We start from the raw sequence: 21,139 nt of genomic DNA, 5'->3' as shown, positions 1-21,139 counted from the left end.
AAAGACAAAGCTGTCAAGAAGCTGTAGGTGCTGTTACAACAATCAGTGGAGAAATGGAAAGGTAGTTTGGGCAGTGCAAATGGTAACAATTACAATATTTGTACGTCTCTATCAAAAGATGCAATTGTTCTGTTAGAAAGATGAGCTTTGCACATCAGTAGGTAACACTGAAAAGTCTAAAAGCTTTTACAGCTGTACCATTATAATTGAACTTCATTTGGAAGTCACAGAAATTGAACAGGTACACCTGGATGGATAAAATTTAGTATAATATCTGGATTAAAATAATGAATGGGGAATGGCAACATACACAAAAAGTAGAATAAAAAGTCCTGGGTCACAGTCCTCAGTGAGCTCTTCACTGAGCGGTTCAATAATAAACATTGAAACATGCAAAAAGCAGTTCTGACTGTCTACAGGCCTCTCCAGTGGGAAAACTTCTCAACTTCTTTAGTGAATGAGAGGGTTTACTAAAGAGATACAGAAAAAATAATAGGGAGACTATTGTATGTGTAAGTTTCAATATTGATTTAATCTCCAATAGATCTGATTGAGGGCACTTTGAGTTAATGCTACCTAGCCTGTGTTTCCTTGTCACAGTAACATCCCCAATAAGAATAGGATAACAGTGCAACGATGGTCGATAATTTGTCTCTAAATCTGTCTGTCTTTCGTGAAACAGATGTGTACCCTGCAGTGTTTATCTGACCATGATGTCCAGATGGTAGCAATAACGCATCCCCGTCAGTCTGGATTAACTACAAATGGGAAAGTAAAATTTCACAGAATTGTAAATGTTATCTCAGTTATACCATTCTGGGAGAATTTACAGGTTGAAGAATGGGAAGTGGTTTACCATGTACACAAAGTAGGTGGGAAATTTAATTATTTTCAAAAAATATTTTTATAACATTAAGAATCCATGTTTTTTAAAATAATAGCTTAAGGAAAATGACAGTATAAAAAAGAGGGACAAAATATGTGATAAAGAATATCCTACAATAGCAGCTTTATTTGATGTAGAGAATTACCTTTAATCAAGGCTTAAAAATGTGCTACCAACACTATTGCAAAATCTGTCACCACATCATTGAAAAGGTAAAACTATGTACTGTGCACAAAAAATTTGAAATTCTCGGAACAAGGCTAGGACACTCTTCAGCATTGCTAGGCACGAAACAGACTCTCAAAGGCAAATGATACTTATCTCCCTAATGGCAGTAGCAGTGAGACAGATGATATTAAATTTGATTCACTGACCACAAAATTCAGAGTTCTTCCTAGATGTAGCTGAAAACACAATCACAAAAATCATTAAGTCACTAAAAAGTAAGAACTGTGGACCTTGTTCATATCTTGACCAAAGTAATAAAATTGTCTGCTGATTTTGTAGCACTACCCTTTAGTTATTTGTGTAACCAGTCAGAGCCAAGGTGTAAGCCCTGAAATTATGCAGTCATAACAGCTACTTACAAAAGTAGAGATAAGCAACTGACCTGTGCCTACAAAAGCAGATTCCCCTGCCCTTTACCTACCAGCTACATCTCCTGCGTGCACCTCCACAGGTCACACCATCGTCACCCTCTCCAATTTCCTCATATGCTGTTCTTCCCCTTCTCACTTTGCTTTTTTCCATTTTCCCACCATCTACCCACCTGAGATCACTGCTTGCCCTATTGGACCAGCACAGTAGCTTCTGTGAATGACATGCCTAATTTTTGGCATGGTAAAGGTGTTTATAATCTTTGTTCACCTAGACAAATAGTGACCAGCAGCTCACGAAACAACCAACAACATTTTGTAATTTCATTGATCAAAGATCCAGAGTTCCCTTTATTAATTTGTTGGAACAAGGGTTTTTTCACACCAAAATAGTAAAATAGTAGCTTTGTACAGAAGAGATTCAATGATATGACTCATTTGTGAGTCTGACCCGAAATTTTGTAGTAATATGTATTGAATATTGCGTTTTTATGTATATGGCTAGCTTGAAGTTTATGCCACTCACCCTGGAAACAAGCACATATAAATGAGTTAATGATGGGTTTGATTCATACACCTCTTTTCCTGGGGGGAGAGAAAACACAACTCTCAGTGAATAATGAAATTGTGAAAATACATTTGTTTTTGCTTTCCACAAGCCTTTGGCCACTATTAATCTACTTCTGGGTCACTATTCCTATAGGTGAAAAGAGGTAACAGACATCTGTGAGGAGTCAAAATCTGGTTTAGGTGAAAAAGTTTTCAATCCCCCCCCCCCCCCCCCCCCACTATATCTCTCGTGTGTGTGTGTGTGTGTGTGTGTGTGTGTGTGTGTGTGTGTGTGTGTCTTTAAACCCTTTTTATTTTATGCATTATTCTTACTTTAGAAGAGCATTGTCATATTATTTGTGCTAATGACTTCTAATTTTTCCAACAGCACCATCCGTGGTCGCATAGATCAGGTAAACCAGGTTTTGGAGCTGGACAAGCAGTCACTCTGTGCTACGAGGTACTATGCACTGGACAAGTGGACATCGCAGCTTGCAACCCTACATGTGGCAGTTGTCAACAAAATGGCGTAGGAACTACACAGTTTCTCCTTCCCTCCATCCAGATGTTTCCTCTGTGTGAAACTCAAATACAGAGCTGAAGTCTTCATATCTTCAGCGACTTCAGCAGTGACATTTCACATAGTAATGATACTCTTCATTTCATCCATTGTTTCTACAGCACTGCTACAGGGCATTTACTTTCCTCCAGAATGTGAAGAAAGATTTTCTGTGATTTTTAAAATGTGAAATACTTGTAAAATGACAATTGGTGTTAAGTGAAGCAACATTAAATTATAATATGTACTCTTGCTGTGTGCATCCGTTGCTGTGAGAGATGACAGAAGCTAAAAACGTGAATTTTGCAGCTGTCACAAACAATGTGCTTTCTTCCAAAGGAGTAAAAGAAAATTATTTGTCCTTAATATGTGTTGTTACATTATGAATGACCTTTCAGTGTTTCAAGGACTCTTTGGTTAACTTTTACCAGTTAATGTTATTTATATTGCTGTGTGCAAAAATGCTGGTATGTTTGAGTGTACTGAGCATAGTTAACAGGAATTTTGTTGAGTGTCTACAAAATTAAATGTGTTTGAAAAGTAACATTTAGCAAATAACATAAGTTTTGTTCTCACAAAGTGGTGAACATTTGAATAGATAGTTTAAAAGAACAGCACTTCAGCTGGCAGTGAAATTGCTATTGATGATGTTGTGTACCAAAATGCAGGAGTGACGAAATTTTACAATAATAGTCTGATAATTCGCTTACACACACTTGTAGATGAAACCCGCAACACACACTATTTTATAACAACGTATGGTTTAAGTCTCAGCCAAACAGTCAGGATTTTGACATGTGTCTGCGCATGCTGCACCCCGCCACACACACACACACACACACACACACACACACCGTAAATATTGTTTTATGTGTGTGATGCTACAGGGTCTAACGAGTGAAAAAAAAGGAAATGTTAATTACATATAACAAGCGTAATACAATTAATTTACAAAAAAAGTTGCAGGGAAAATAAAAAAAATGTTTAAAGATTAGCACATATTGTATAACACTGTACAACAATGACAGACAGTAAAAATATGTACGTAAAATTCTATACATCTGTGTTAAAAATGGGAAGCAGCAATCATAAAAAAAAACTAAAGATCAGTGACTCAATTGTTCATTATTGTTGTCTCCCAAAATATAGTCAGCAGATTATTATTATTATTATTATTATTATTTTATTAAAATATGTCTCCTTTCCACACTGGAAAGCCCCACAGCTAAACCCTCATCATCCTTACCTTCTCACAGACTAAAAACATAATTTTCATTTTTCTCCCTATCCCCCTTTTATTATTATTATTATTATTATTATTATTATTATTTATTATCACTACTAATTCAATACTTTCATTCTTTGAACTTCACACAGAAAAGAAATCTCGCCTAGTAAAACAGACTACCTACTGGCTAACTATTGATGTACACTCTTTGACATAAAACTCGACCGGCGGCCGGCCGCTTCAGAGGCTAATTCCCGCCGATCGCAACATGGGACAAAAAAACTGGCCAACTCGCTAATTCTCTAAGTCCGGTTATCTGCACAATCTGGCAACACTGTAGACTGCGGCACTTCTTGGAGGAAAACTTGTCCCAAGATAGAGAGACTCTAGGCTGATTTCGCCTGTGGTCTAGCGGTAGCGTGCGTTGTTTCTGTTCATAATGTCAGTGGATCGAGAGCAGCTGGCATAAAATATTTTTATAGCCTCTTCTGTCTGAATGCTGAAGACGTGAATGTAATGGTAGCGCAGATTCAATCTATTTCGCTTTGTGACACACCGATATCAAAATTTTATCTAGTAACGATTTTGCGGCAGATTTCCTGCAGACTGTCCTCCTCTGGACGCCGTATGCGGCAAAGCTCCGGGATCCATTTGCTGGCTACTGGCAGCGGCCGTGGAGACAGCAGCGGCGCTGCACTCCCCCGTTCTTTATCAAAAGCGCCTGCTACCGCTCATCGCTTTTGATGATTTAAAACGCTTTATTATTAAATGTTGCTCCACAGAAAATTTCTGCAATTTCCATTCACGCTCAAAAGCAACGGAGACAGACGCCCTGATTAGTAGGCGGGTAATCGGCAAGAGCTGAGTATGGCCCGAAATTAATTTTATAGACTGGGACGAAATTAAACCACCTCACTACATTTGATGAATTTATAAATGCTTCATACCTCGTTTCTTTTCCTTTCAAAATTAATTATTTGTGCAACGTTTGGTCAATGTTTGGATGTTTTCGTCAAGCCAGAGTGAGCGTCTGTGGTGTAAAGTGTATTACAGTTCTTGTTTCATTCGTTATGGTAAGTCTATGCGATAAACTGTGTGAATACCTTGCAATGCATGCTCTGTAGCAGTGCAGGCACACTGCACATTTGGAGTTCCATGTATGGATTCATGAAGTATTTATTGTTCATCGGAAGTGATAGTTAAGGTCATCAGATTTAAACCAGAAAAATGTGTCGTTTTGAAGGTTTCAGAGAACGGAAAGGAATTGCTAACGCCGGTGTTAGAAAACGTCTACAGTTAAATGCTATTGCAAAAATTTAGAAGATGGGAACTATATTAATGAACATGTGCACTTCATAAACAACCTTCCAACATGTTAGACCTATATGACGAACAAAGCTCAAATTTATATCGTTGACAGTCGGTTTGAATCTTTTCAGGACCTATTTTACAGTGAAGCACCTTGGAATTTGCAAAGCAGAAATCCATGATATTAACTTACTTTACTAAGTCGAAATCGGACGAAGATTGATGTTTAAAGGCATTCTTCAGATTTCGCATAAGAAATTTTTACTAGCAGTTTGCAACTCCATTAATTAAAATGGAAAATAAAAGGTTGTAGTCAGCGGCTTCAACCGTGATTCGAACTTGTAGTACAAGCACTGCAACGCACAAGGGAACCTCTGAGCTAACGAAACACTGGCGGCCAGAGGCGGACTATAGTCACTGCGATGTTGCCTGAGTCTCAAAACGCAACCTTAAACGCACGAACAGAGGAGGTGGAGATTACTGTTTTAACGTCCCGTCGACAACGATGTCATTAGAGACGGAGCACAAGCTCGGATTAGGGAAGGATGGGGAAGGAAATCGGCCGTGCCCTTCCTAAGGAACCATCCCGGCATTTGCCTGAAACGATTTAGGGAAATCATTGAAAACCTAAATCGGGATGGCCAGGCGCGGGATTGCACCGTCGTCTTCGCGAATACACACACAAACAGGTGTTACTTATGTGAAGAACGCCGTTCTTGGAGTCCAGAAATTAAATATACTTTCTAATTGTGTCATCTTGCAGTGGATTATATCGTACGAGTCTTCGATGTGGAAAACGAATGTCAAGTGAATTTAGCGAGGTAACGCCGACTTACACCCGGAAGTAAATGCACTATCAGAGTGTTGACAAATACTTGCTACGACGCTGCCATTTCTCGGCTCTCTGACGAGGCAGCTCTTCAGCGAAATGCTTGCCGTGATTCTCCGATACGGTTCTTCAGAGTGGAGACGCGCGCGCACGTTTGGTTTCTATGCGGCGTTCTCCCCTGATGGTTTCTGACGTCGCCTTGTGGGCTATGTATACATATGAGACATTCAATTATCATTAATCCAGAATGATACAAGTTTCAGCTTCCGGCGTGGAAGAAGGCTGTTGACGCCGACATTATATCATTTCAACGTAGGGAAAGCAAAACGGATCATTCAATGTTTCTCATTCAACATAAAGCATGTGAGATAAATTTCCGTAACGTTCATAATCATCTAAAAATACAAACGAAGTAAAAATACACCGGAAGCTTATTCGAATTGAATATAATGTAAGATACCAAACGCTTTGCACCTCGATGTCGAATTTGTCCACTTGCAATCGTTTGCAGCATGCACATAGAATGTCATGATTACCACGAGAATGAAGAAATATGTTGGTAAGGATGGAAGCAAGAAGAGACGCAGTCAACAAATATTCTATTCCTCATGGCATTCATTTCATTTGACACGTAAGAAGAGGTAAAGCGGGAATTTACTTTCGTTAACACGAAAGATATGCCGCACATATTGATAACGAGGAAGTCTGCGTCTTCATACGTTTCCTCCTTGAAATCTGTATGCTCTATTATATACTAAGTAGCCCGATCATTGTTTCAGTAATGCTACCCTCTTGTTTGACCCCGTAACGATGAACAGATTCCAAATGCATGTCTCTGCGTGAAAGTAGCTGTTCGAACCCTTCCTGGGTTGTTTTTTGTGTTTTATTGCTTGGAATTCCTGAAGCAGACCACTGTGCCTTCCCCCCTCGTTGGTTAGGTCTCAAAACTAAACCGCTTTGTATCTAATGGCATAATTTATTCATACAGCATCAGCATAAGACTCTTGCGAGTGAGAGAATGACAATAACAATCGTAACAAGAACAAGCAAATAATGAATGATGTTTATTCCAACTCAGAACGAGAATGGCTTTAAATATAAAAATCTATATCTATATCCATATCTATTGATCTTTGAGTTGGCACAATGCAAATATATTTTTAGCATTTAGTTACTGAATATAGTTCTGGATGTTTGCAGAGAAAAGGAAACGTCGGTACTTCTCGCTAGTGTAATATAATGTGAACCAGCAACTACCCTTTCCTTAGAACACTACTCAAGCAGGTCCTCAAGTAGGCACTACTGCATTCTGTTCCCTGACATTGCTCTGATGACGGTTAACGCAGATAGTTCCGATTATGAAATACAAAACGTATTGCAGGTTAGTTCCTAGGATAGTAACATTAAATTTGCGTTGTAGATGGCACATGAACGTGACGACTATCCATATTACTCATCAATATAAAAAGACAATATTTTGGGAATTTAGCAGGATTACTCAAAATGAATTCTGAAATTGGGTGACTGACCGCACAGGTGCTAAACGTCGTCAAGAGTATACGATGTCCTAATCGCATTAGGAATATGAAGATCGTCTTCGACAGCTCGCAACTTTCACATTGGTATCTCCACCCTACTCCAACAGCTCTCGGTGGAGTTGCACTACGTTGCCGATGTTATGGAAGGCCTTCAAACCGACAACAGACCACATATTGAAAAATACAAGCGAATTCTCTTGCAGCGTAAGCTTAATGTAACTAATCTAAAAATTATTGGAGAGGAACATTGTCCTATTCAAAAAAAGTAAAATGTTACACACTGTTGACGTCAAACGGACATTATCTATGTCCCGTCTTATGTCCTACTCATCTATAATATCAAGTGTACTTTGAAAATGATTATATATAATGGATTATAAGGTAATGCATTGATACCAGATGGTGGGGGCCGGCCGATGTGGCCGTGCGGTTCTAGGCGCTTCAGTCTGGAACCGCGTGACCGCTACGGTCGCAGGTTCGAATCCTGCCTCGGGCATGGATGTGTGTGATGTCCTTAGGTTAGTTAGGTTTAAGTAGTTCTAAGTTCTAGGGGACTGATGACCTTAGAAGTTAAGTCCCATAGTGCTCAGAGCCATTTGAACTATTTAACACAAAATGACATTAAAAATTTAAGTTATTCACGAGCAGCTAGTTGAGAATATGTATGAACATTAAATGACACGACGAACCGTCTTGTTCTGCATACGGATTCAAACCCAGCTCATGCAGACTAAGCCAAGATCTCGTGACTGACGGAAACTAACAGTCATTCCTGATTAGGCATACAGAGAGTGATATACCTCGATTTTAGACAGTATCAGTTAGCAAATATCAACTTTAAATTGCATAACGCAAACATTTTTAACAGACGCGAATTCCTACCCAGCATCTATTGTCCCTGTTAACGAACTACGAGAGATGTTAAATAGTGCTTCTTCACAAGTAACTTACTTGAAATGCCGTGAGGTAAAGCTGTGTGTTGGACACGGATTCGAACCCGGAACCTAATCGGATTGCTATCGAAACACAGTCAAATGTGACATATCGGAATTTCGCGGCAGTAACTAGATGTTTTAACTGAAATGACGAGACGAAACATTAATTTTTTCCTTCCCAGGACTCCAACCCGGCACCTATCGCTGTTATATTCTAGAGAAAACTAACGTTAAGTATGGGTTTGTTGCACCAGCAGTGACATGTGAGCATGTTTGAACTGAAATAATATGACGAAGAGTTCAGAGCTCACTGGGAACAGAGCCCCACACATATCGTTGTTGACTACACACAAAGAGACGTCAGCTACCGAATTTTTCTCCACCAGCTGCTCAGAATAGCATCTTGAACTTACAGTCATCTCGCAAATAGTTCTGTGTCTCACTGGGAGTTAAAAACGTCGGATATCGTTAGTGTTGACAGCGAATGAAAATACATTAAAAATCAAAATTATTATCCACCAGCAGATAGGTGTTCTCATGCTAGAGCTTGATAATACATAATTAAATCTTTAGTGCCGGGCCAGGATTCGATCCCATTCACGCATAATATGTGAAGGTGTTGAGGAATCTGCAGTTTTGAACAAACAACAAATTGTAGCCGAGCTGTATTGCCACGAAGGGATCAAATTCCGCGTTAAGGGCGGTCTGAGTTGCATTCCCAGTTCAGAACCAATTTTATCGACATACAGAAGCTCAAATAAAAGATGGAATAAGTGTCCTGTGACCATACATAGCGTTTGTGTCGTCACTTGAAATAAATAACTAGTATAAGAAAGGTTACTGGTGATAGAGTTTCTACATATCGCCACTCCAGACTTTATTGTGGTTCAACCTACCGTCTACTTGGTAAAGAAGGAATATCATCTTTAATGTGAATTTTCAGATCACGCAGCCATTATATCTCCTTCACTTGGTGTAGCCAGGAGAGAATGGAATCTGTCTCTCCCTATCTAAAATCATTGACAGAAGTGGGAATCGAACCCAGACCATAGGTATAACAACCTACCATCCGTCCAACAGACCACGAAATCCTCTTCTCTGCGAGTCATTTTTCTATCGTAACGCAGTTGCGCCACACTGGATGAGAATTCTGACACACAGGCTCCCTGTAGTAATTTGCAGCATGTTCAGTAAATTCATTTACTTTGTTGACCGAATCACCATGAACTAGCTGCCTCGGCTACCCAGTGCATACATTCGACTATTTTGTAATCACAGAAATAAAATCACGTTACTGCCACCTACACACAACTGCCAACATTGTTGGATGCAGAAGTTTAAATAGGAAGTGTTTCTTTCCACTTGAGCTATTCTATTTTGCTATCTGTTACTAGAAAACGTCGTTCAGTCCAAAAGAAAAGCTGTAACTGTTTGTCTCTCAGAAGTCAAGACCTGGCCATATGCATAATCTCACAGTGCTGTGGAATCCAAAAGTTCTGGAGGAATAGTTGCCGAGCTCTGGAGCTGTTGTAGCTACCTGTCAGCTTGTAGCATAGATAAGATGTCGCGAATTCGAATACATTCAGTGCTACATTTTTTAAAACGCAATTCTGCTCTCTGCTGAAGTTATCGATCTAATGGAACTTTGAACATAATTCCCTTCACTTCTCAACCCAAAGTAGTCGCATGTGGAAAAAGGACTAACTACTGTGACATTTTGTTCTATTCAGGTTTAATAGACAGCAGGCAGCAGATGCATCTCGAAGATGTGCAAGGAGAGCACATCGTGCCATAATATGTCAGAAAAGTATTTTCTACATTAGCCGTCGTGTGGTAGTGATATTTTATTCTTCTTCAAACTTTGATTGACAGCTTTAACTCAGAACAAATTTTCTACATGCATGTAATCAATAAACTGCATGTGCATTGTCAGACTGTCATAGGTAACATCAGAGAATTCGCATTTATCGTTGATGATTAATTTCTCTCTCATGTTTACTATTGTTTTAACAACACTAAAGGAAACCTTACGAAAATTGTGCACTGTATTATAAGAAATGAAATAAAACTAACCTTACGACGAAAGTATCTGTACACAAGCATGCCTCTATCGACATGAATTAGTAAAATACTACTCACTTAGATTTTGATTGGGTCTGTGTTTAATCGGTATGCTGTGTCATACTCAAGAGGTATGCAAATGTGGCATTTCATAAATATAGTTACGTATTCCTAGAAACCCAAAATTCGCTGGTCAGCAGCGGAAAGAGGCGTTACCTGTTGTGCAGCATTGTAAGTTTTTCAACATTGCACTATGAGCTGAAAGCATTTTCTTGCGATTTCCTTATTGATGTTTGATCTGACTGCTTGTAGCTCATTCACAGAAGGGATAAAAACGTTTCAGTCAGTGAGACTGGAACTGCGAACCGTAACAGACGCTGTTTCACAGGTCAGCACGTTACCACAGAGCTGGCGAGGAGGTATGGGTCTCAGCTTCCTATTACGACGGCAATAGTAACTAGAACTCGTAAACCGCTATTTAAAGGTTGAGATTAGTTGCGATTTCCACCTGCAACGACTTTCCTGGGCTGAAAACCGTAAATTTTCAATCTTTTGTTACCCTTCAAGCTATAATACCTCAGATTATTCAATGGAAATGACAGGTAAAATCAAGTGAACTTTGAGGCTTAATTCCGTGCACACCAGGAAGTAACTCGTCGATCACAGAGTTGCCAAACATACGTTGCCTTGTTGCCAAATCTCAGTTACAGTACCAGCAGGAAGAAGACGAACCGATGTGATCCTACAGCGGTCTGGGAAGTGACCATAGCTGGTGTCTCCAAGTCGCGGCTGCTACGGCCTGGAATACGTAATGCGTCTGATTCGCTTTCTGTAACAAGGTTTAGGGACTGGAGCGTAGTTACTAATAATACTCAGAACTGACTGCAAACTGAGCATCATAAATCAGTAACTCTCATTGTTGTTTTTATATTTCTTTCGTAAGTGCACTCAAAACTAAGAAAGTCATTCACAGGCGTTTTCGTGCCTCGCTGATAGTCGAGCACAACATACAAATAAAAAAAAAAAAGAATGTGTGTGTGTGTGTGTGTGTGTGTGTGTGTGAGGGAGAGAGAGAGAGAGAGAGAGAGAGAAATAAAAAGCAATGAGAGAGAGTGTAAAAAATTGTTGTAAAGAAACTGAATCATGGTATTTAAAGAAATCTTTCATTAAAATGACACGTTCCACATCATTACGAAATGTCGTATTCATGATCTATGGAACAAGAGTTAATCTAATGTAATCTAATCTAATCTAATCACATCATATTGATGATTAGCCATGAAGAGTCGTGAATTACCGAAAGTTTTGCCAATACCAGTAACCAAATCTAAACTTGAAAATAAAAGACGACAATTTTTGTAATAAACCGTGACTCCTATCAAGACCCTTTCATCCCTGTTATCTAACCACGAAAGATGTCGGATATACCTCCATTCTGAAGTAACAAAGTGTGCATGCATTTAAAGATGAAGTGCATGATGTGAAGTTCTGTGACGGAGATACGAACCCAACACGTAATCCGATTGTTAACTAAGAAAAATCAAATGTTACGTATCGGTTTTTCTTACGAGCCGCTAGATGTCTGAATCTAAAATAAGGATACAAACGTTTGTGCCTAAGCGACAATCGAACTGCACACCTACCGTGCATCCACGAATATAGCTTAAGTATCAGTTGCTTACTCATGAACAGTAAGATGTGTGCGTGTTTGACCATAAATAACGACACCTGTTGCGATTGTTGGCAACACATGAACAGACATTGAAATTGCGCGTTAATTTTCACTAGCAGGTGGGTGTGCACTTGATAAAGCTAGAAATGAAATTATGAATATTTTTGTACTGGATCATGTTTCAGACCCACATACTCACCTTTGGAGGAGACCTAGAGAAGATTGCAGTCTTGGGAAAAGGAACGAAATGACTGAACTATACTGTTCCGAGAGATTCAGATCCTCGAAAGAGGAGATACGAATTCGAATCACAATCCAGCACCAAATTTTTGAACGTCTCTAGTTCAATCAAGTACAAGTAAAATAAGAGCCCTGTCCCTTTAAATGGCTATCGGTTCATCAAATAAAATAAAATTTTCTAATGTAAGTAAGCTTACTGGCGACTGTATTTCTTTTTACCATGACTTCCGCTGTGTCATTTCCCAACGTAAACCGGCTCTGCCCAGTTGTTAATGAAGGAACGTGATGTTTAATGCGGATTCTGGATTATAAAGTCTTTCTCTTGAGGTTACCAGAGGTAAAATAAATCTGTTTGTGCCTCTTAAAAGTAAATGCCTGAACCCACGCATTGCACCTGTGATAGCTCGTACCACCAGACCATTGTGGCCACATTACCCAGCCCCAGGAGTGTGCTGTAACGGATGATGTGCTTAGCTTACAAAATTAGTCACGGTGGAAAAAATGCGTGTCTATTAAATGGTCAAGTAGAAGCAAGCTTCTGACGCAGAGATTATGCTATTCTCATGTCAGCAGGATGTAAAGACTCTTCTAGGCATCATAGGCTGGATGTGAAGCCATTTTGATTTTTCACATATTCAGCAAATTTCTTAGTTCGAGAAAATCCACTGTGAAGTGTGAAGTTGCCGGATAATTCGATTATTACTGTTATTATTAATATCATTTTATTCATACCGCTGATGGAACACGACCGTAGTCTTGAGGTAAAACGCGAGACCAGCTAATATGACGTCTGGCGACCGAAAGCACATATCGACAACATTTTTATCGCCCCTTTCCTCTCGGTGCTGAAGCTATGAGTGTAATTCAAGCGAATTACAATATCATATTAGCTGGTCTCGCGTTTAACGTCAAGACTACGGTCGTAGTCAAGAGTAATGTACTAAGATTGGAGTCAAGACTTCCTCTGGGAAGTGCCGCAGTCTACATGTTGCTAGATCGAGCATATTGCCAGACATAGAATTCTGAGAGGAGCATGACTGTATTGTCCACCTTACGTGAAAGACTCGGCGGTCAATTTTTTGGTCTGAGACTGTATCTACAACACATATTGCACGCTTAAGACCCAGAAGAATTAAAAAAGAAAGTAGTTTATGAGAGCAACGTTAACCATAGCGTTCGAAGTATTCATAGTATTGTATACGTGTGTGTAAACGCCTTCCAATGACCACTCAAGAAAGACAAGGATACACAGTCTAGCTTCAATATTGTAAATACGCCTCAGTTTGTGGATGAACTCAGACTTAGGTTGATTTCAACCAATGATTCCCACAGCTACAGGGATACTACTTGTGATACCTCTTAGACAAAATACTTAAGCCGTGTTATCAGACGAAAAGATCAACCTGACACAAACTGTGGGAAGTTTGTTTTACAACCTTCGTACCTGGATATTCAGCTTTTCCTGTTTGAGATATCTGTGAACGTTGCTGCTTAAGACGATTTAAGCAGAAAGTAAATTCCCTCAGCTTCGACAATGTTTAAAGAAATCGTCTTATCGGCACTAAATCGTGGTTTGTGAATTGTTTACCGGCCGTACTCTTCCGTATTTTGCCGGTTGGAAGGCGAAAGCTTACTGACAAATTTCACACAGAAATTACTGTTACAGTGTACTTATGGAGCCAAATGAGTCAATTGCGTATTTTCCGGTGAGAAAGAGCACTGGCAAACAGTCTTCGCTACATTAGGTTATTTAAACTGGTGTCACTCTGAGCTAGAATTTATGGTCAGCGACTAAGTGTAAGGTCAACGTTTCGGATGCGAGTTTTGCGACTGTGAAATATTTTTATACATTATAGAAGCGAATATTAAATTTGCACTAATATTGCGAAAATTTTGTACTTGGACAGCTTAGAATGAAAATATTTCTGTTTATTGCAAAGGGAAACAATAGATTTTCTAAAACACTGTCTGTCATACACTACTTGATACAGGTCATGTCGACCAAATCATGTGGAAGAACTAACAGCAACGTATATCGGAAGGCAGTAAGATCTCTTGCCTTTTGGTTTGTCAGTACTCGATAGCCATTTCTAGGCGAAAGTAAATGAAGAAAGGCAGTGCGTTTTTGTTACCAAGTAACGTCTTCGTCAATTACTTTAGTTTTAATGTAATCTACGAGTAATTGCTGGTGTTTGATATTAACATGAAAATGATTCCGTAGACAGGGAAAGAACCTGTTCTTGGAAACTACTTCTATAGTGACCAAAAGGCACTATATGATGTTCAAGCACTTGTTACAGCAGCAGTATGAATTAAATGATATTAATAATAACAGTAATAATCGAATTATCCGGCAACTTCACACTTCACAGTGGATTTTCTCGAACTAAGAAATTTGCTGAATTTGTGAAAAATCAAAATGGCTTCACATCCAGCCTATGATGCCAAGAAGAGTCTTTACATCCTGCTGACATGAGAATAGCATAATCTCTGCATCAGAAGCTTGCTTCTACTTGACCATTTAATAGACTCGCATTTTTTCCACCGAGACTAATTTTGTAAGCTAAGCACATCATCCGTTACAGCACACTCCTGGGGCTGGGTAATGTGGCCACAATGGTCTGGTGGTACGAGCTATCACACGTGCAATGCGTGGGTTCAGGCATTTACTTTTAAGAGGCACAAACAGATTTATTTTACCTCTGGTAACCTCAAGAGAAAGACGTTATAATCCAGAATCCGCATTAAACATCACGTTCCTTCATTACCAACTGGGCAGAGCCGGTTCACGTTGGGAAATGACACAGCGGAAGTCATGGTAAAAAGAAATACAGTCGCCAGTAAGCTTACTTACATTAGAAAATTTTATTTTATTTGATGAACCGATAGCCATTTAAAGGGACAGGGCTCTTATTTTACTTGTACTTGATTGAACTAGAGACGTTTAAAAATTTGGTGCTGGACTGTGATTCGAATTCGTATCTCCTCTTTCGAGGATCTGAATCTCTCGGAACAGTATAGTTCAGTCATTTCGTTCCTTTTCCCAAGACTGCAATCTTCTCTAGGTCTCCTCCAAAGGTAAGTATGTGGGTCTGAAACCTAATCCAGTACAAAAATATTCATAATTTCATTTCTAGCTTTATCAAGTGCACACCCACCTGCTAGTGAAAATTAACGCGCAATTTCAATGTCTGTTCATGTGTTGCCAACAATCGCAACAGGTGTCGTTATTTATGGTCAAACACGCACACATCTTACTGTTCATGAGTAAGCAACTGATACTTAAGCTATATTCGTGGATGCACGGTAGGTGTGCAGTTCGATTGTCGCTTAGGCACAAAAGTTTGTATCCTTATTTTAGATTCAGACACCTAGCAGCTCGTACGAAAAACCGGTACGTAACATTTGATTTTTCTTAGTTAACAATCGGATTACGTGTTGGGTTCGTATCTCCATCACAGAACTTCACATCATGCACTTCATCTTTAAATGCATGCACACTTTGTTACTTCAGAATGGAGGTGTATCCGACATCTTTCGTGGTTAGATAACAGGGATGAAAGGGTCTTGATAGGAGTCACGGTTTATTACAAAAATTGTCGTCTTTTATTTTCAAGTTTAGATTTGGTTACTGGTATTGGCAAAACTTTCGGTAATTCACGACTCTTCATGGCTAATCATCAATATGATGTGATTAGATTAGATTAGATTACATTAGATTAACTCTTGTTCCATAGATCATGAATACGACATTTCGTAATGATGTGGAACGTGTCATTTTAATGAAAGATTTCTTTAAATACCATGATTCAGTTTCTTTACAACAATTTTTTACACTCTCTCTCATTGCTTTTTATTTCTCTCTCTCTCTCTCTCTCTCTCTCCCTCACACACACACACACACACACACACACACACATTCTTTTTTTTTTTTATTTGTATGTTGTGCTCGACTATCAGCGAGGCACGAAAACGCCTGTGAATGACTTTCTTAGTTTTGAGTGCACTTACGAAAGAAATATAAAAACAACAATGAGAGTTACTGATTTATGATGCTCAGTTTGCAGTCAGTTCTGAGTATTATTAGTAACTACGCTCCAGTCCCTAAACCTTGTTACAGAAAGCGAATCAGACGCATTACGTATTCCAGGCCGTAGCAGCCGCGACTTGGAGACACCAGCTATGGTCACTTCCCAGACCGCTGTAGGATCACATCGGTTCGTCTTCTTCCTGCTGGTACTGTAACTGAGATTTGGCAACAAGGCAACGTATGTTTGGCAACTCTGTGATCGACGAGTTACTTCCTGGTGTGCACGGAATTAAGCCTCAAAGTTCACTTGATTTTACCTGTCATTTCCATTGAATAATCTGAGGTATTATAGCTTGAAGGGTAACAAAAGATTGAAAATTTACGGTTTTCAGCCCAGGAAAGTCGTTGCAGGTGGAAATCGCAACTAATCTCAACCTTTAAATAGCGGTTTACGAGTTCTAGTTACTATTGCCGTCGTAATAGGAAGCTGAGACCCATACCTCCTCGCCAGCTCTGTGGTAACGTGCTGACCTGTGAAACAGCGTCTGTTACGGTTCGCAGTTCCAGTCTCACTGACTGAAACGTTTTTATCCCTTCTGTGAATGAGCTACAAGCAGTCAGATCAAACATCAATAAGAAAATCGCAAGAAAATGCTTTCAGCTCATAGTGCAATGTTGAAAAACTTACAATGCTGCACAACAGGTAACGCCTCTTTCCGCTGCTGACCAGCGAATTTTGGGTTTCTAGGAATACGTAACTATATTTATGAAATGCCACATTTGCATACCTCTTGAGTATGACACAGCATACCGATTAAACACAGACCCAATCAAAATCTAAGTGAGTAGTATTTTACTAATTCATGTCGATAGAGGCATGCTTGTGTACAGATACTTTCGTCGTAAGGTTAGTTTTATTTCATTTCTTATAATACAGTGCACAATTTTCGTAAGGTTTCCTTTAGTGTTGTTAAAACAATAGTAAACATGAGAGAGAAATTAATCATCAACGATATATGCGAATTCTCTGATGTTACCTATGACAGTCTGACAATGCACATGCAGTTTATTGATTACATGCATGTAGAAAATTTGTTCTGAGTTAAAGCTGTCAATCAAAGTTTGAAGAAGAATAAAATATCACTACCACACGACGGCTAATGTAGAAAATACTTTTCTGACATATTATGGCACGATGCGCTCTCCCTGCACATCTTCGAGATTCATCTGCTGCCTGCTGTCTATTAAACCTGAATAGAACAAAATGTCACAGTAGTTAGTCCTTTTTCCACATGCGACTACTTTGGGTTGAGAAGTGAAGGGAATTATGTTCAAAGTTCCATTAGATCGATAACTTCAGCAGAGAGCAGAATTGCGTTTTAAAAAATGTAGCACTGAATGTATTCGAATTCGCGACATCTTATCTATGCTACAAGCTGACAGGTAGCTACAACAGCTCCAGAGCTCGGCAACTATTCCTCCAGAACTTTTGGATTCCACAGCACTGTGAGATTATGCATATGGCCAGGTCTTGACTTCTGAGAGACAAACAGTTACAGCTTTTCTTTTGGACTGAACGACGTTTTCTAGTAACAGATAGCACAATAGAATAGCTCAAGTGGAAAGAAACACTTCCTATTTAAACTTCTGCATCCAACAATGTTGGCAGTTGTGTGTAGGTGGCAGTAACGTGATTTTATTTCTGTGATTACAAAATAGTCGAATGTATGCACTGGGTAGCCGAGGCAGCTAGTTCATGGTGATTCGGTCAACAAAGTAAATGAATTTACTGAACATGCTGCAAATTACTACAGGGAGCCTGTGTGTCAGAATTCTCATCCAGTGTGGCGCAACTGCGTTACGATAGAAAAATGACTCGCAGAGAAGAGGATTTCGTGGTCTGTTGGACGGATGGTAGGTTGTTATACCTATGGTCTGGGTTCGATTCCCACTTCTGTCAATGATTTTAGATAGGGAGAGACAGATTCCATTCTCTCCTGGCTACACCAAGTGAAGGAGATATAATGGCTGCGTGATCTGAAAATTCACATTAAAGATGATATTCCTTCTTTACCAAGTAGACGGTAGGTTGAACCACAATAAAGTCTGGAGTGGCGATATGTAGAAACTCTATCACCAGTAACCTTTCTTATACTAGTTATTTATTTCAAGTGACGACACAAACGCTATGTATGGTCACAGGACACTTATTCCATCTTTTATTTGAGCTTCTGTATGTCGATAAAATTGGTTCTGAACTGGGAATGCAACTCAGACCGCCCTTAACGCGGAATTTGATCCCTTCGTGGCAATACAGCTCGGCTACAATTTGTTGTTTGTACAAAACTGCAGATTCCTCAACACCTTCACATATTATGCGTGAATGGGATCGAATCCTGGCCCGGCACTAAAGATTTAATTATGTATTATCAAGCTCTAGCATGAGAACACCTATCTGCTGGTGGATAATAATTTTGATTTTTAATGTATTTTCATTCGCTGTCAACACTAACGATATCCGACGTTTTTAACTCCCAGTGAGACACAGAACTATTTGCGAGATGACTGTAAGTTCAAGATGCTATTCTGAGCAGCTGGTGGAGAAAAATTCGGTAGCTGACGTCTCTTTGTGTGTAGTCAACAACGATATGTGTGGGGCTCTGTTCCCAGTGAGCTCTGAACTCTTCGTCATATTATTTCAGTTCAAACATGCTCACATGTCACTGCTGGTGCAACAAACCCATACTTAACGTTAGTTTTCTCTAGAATATAACAGCGATAGGTGCCGGGTTGGAGTCCTGGGAAGGAAAAAATTAATGTTTCGTCTCGTCATTTCAGTTAAAACATCTAGTTACTGCCGCGAAATTCCGACATGTCACATTTGACTGTGTTTCGATAGCAATCCGATTAGGTTCCGGGTTCGAATCCGTGTCCAACACACAGCTTTACCTCACGGCATTTCAAGTAAGTTACTTGTGAAGAAGCACTATTTAACATCTCTCGTAGTTCGTTAACAGGGACAATAGATGCTGGGTAGGAATTCGCGTCTGTTAAAAATGTTTGCGTTATGCAATTTAAAGTTGATATTTGCTAACTGATACTGTCTAAAATCGAGGTATATCACTCTCTGTATGCCTAATCAGGAATGACTGTTAGTTTCCGTCAGTCACGAGATCTTGGCTTAGTCTGCATGAGCTGGGTTTGAATCCGTATGCAGAACAAGACGGTTCGTCGTGTCATTTAATGTTCATACATATTCTCAACTAGCTGCTCGTGAATAACTTAAATTTTTAATGTCATTTTGTGTTAAATAGTTCAAATGGCTCTGAGCACTATGGGACTTAACTTCTAAGGTCATCAGTCCCCTAGAACTTAGAACTACTTAAACCTAACTAACCTAAGGACATCACACACATCCATGCCCGAGGCAGGATTCGAACCTGCGACCGTAGCGGTCACGCGGTTCCAGACTGAAGCGCCTAGAACCGCACGGCCACATCGGCCGGCCCCCACCATCTGGTATCAATGCATTACCTTATAATCCATTATATATAATCATTTTCAAAGTACACTTGATATTATAGATGAGTAGGACATAAGACGGGACATAGATAATGTCCGTTTGACGTCAACAGTGTGTAACATTTTACTTTTTTTGAATAGGACAATGTTCCTCTCCAATAATTTTTAGATTAGTTACATTAAGCTTACGCTGCAAGAGAATTCGCTTGTATTTTTCAATATGTGGTCTGTTGTCGGTTTGAAGGCCTTCCATAACATCGGCAACGTAGTGCAACTCCACCGAGAGCTGTTGGAGTAGGGTGGAGATACCAATGTGAAAGTTGCGAGCTGTCGAAGACGATCTTCATATTCCTAATGCGATTAGGACATCGTATACTCTTGACGACGTTTAGCACCTGTGCGGTCAGTCACCCAATTTCAGAATTCATTTTGAGTAATCCTGCTAAATTCCCAAAATATTGTCTTTTTATATTGATGAGTAATATGGATAGTCGTCACGTTCATGTGCCGTCTACAACGCAAATTTAATGTTACTATCCTAGGAACTAACCTGCAATACGTTTTGTATTTCATAATCGGAACTATCTGCGTTAACCGTCATCAGAGCAATGTCAGGGAACAGAATGCAGTAGTGCCTACTTGAGGACCTGCTTGAGCAGTGTTCTAAGGAAAGGGTAGTTGCTGGTTCACATTATATTACACTAGCGAGAAGTACCGACTTTTCCTTTTCTCTGCAAACATCCAGAACTATATTCAGTAACTAAATGCTAAAAATATATTTGCATTGTGCCAACTCAAAGATCAATAGATATGGATATAGATATAGATTTTTATATTTAAAGCCATTCTCGTTCTGCGTTGGAATAAACATCATTCATTATTTGCTTGTTCTTGTTACGATTGTTATTGTCATTCTCTCACTCGCAAGAGTCTTATGCTGATGCTGTATGAATAAATTATGCCATTGGATACAAAGCGGTTTAGTTTTGAGACCTAACCCACGAGGGGGGAAGGCACAGTGGTCTGCTTCAGGAATTCCAAGCAATAAAACACAAAAAACAACCCAGGAAGGGTTCGAACAGCTACTTTCACGCAGAGACATGCATTTGGAATCTGTTCATCGTTACGGGGTCAAACAAGAGGGTAGCATTACTGAAACAATGATCGGGCTACTTAGTATATAATA

The 21,139-nt window shown here is 39.5% G+C and overlaps 1 protein-coding gene across 1 annotated transcript in view; it reads left to right on the top strand.

Annotated features, from left to right (window-relative positions):
• Nucleotides 1–2,644, top strand: part of LOC126088580 (COP9 signalosome complex subunit 2) — a 97,109-nt gene extending 94,465 nt beyond the window's left edge. The window contains exon 9 of the mRNA XM_049906777.1: nucleotides 2,420–2,644. Within this exon, the coding sequence (XP_049762734.1) occupies nucleotides 2,420–2,564 (145 nt within the window). The 3' untranslated portion in view covers nucleotides 2,565–2,644. The remainder of the gene's footprint in view (nucleotides 1–2,419) is intronic.
• The last annotated feature ends 18,495 nt before the right edge of the window (nucleotides 2,645–21,139 follow it).

The sequence above is a fragment of the Schistocerca cancellata genome, chromosome 6 (genome assembly GCF_023864275.1).
Source record: "Schistocerca cancellata isolate TAMUIC-IGC-003103 chromosome 6, iqSchCanc2.1, whole genome shotgun sequence".
Classification (NCBI taxonomy): Eukaryota; Metazoa; Arthropoda; class Insecta; order Orthoptera; family Acrididae; genus Schistocerca; species Schistocerca cancellata.
Note: the sequence above shows the minus strand (reverse complement) of the source record. Positions and strands in the feature narration are given on the sequence as shown.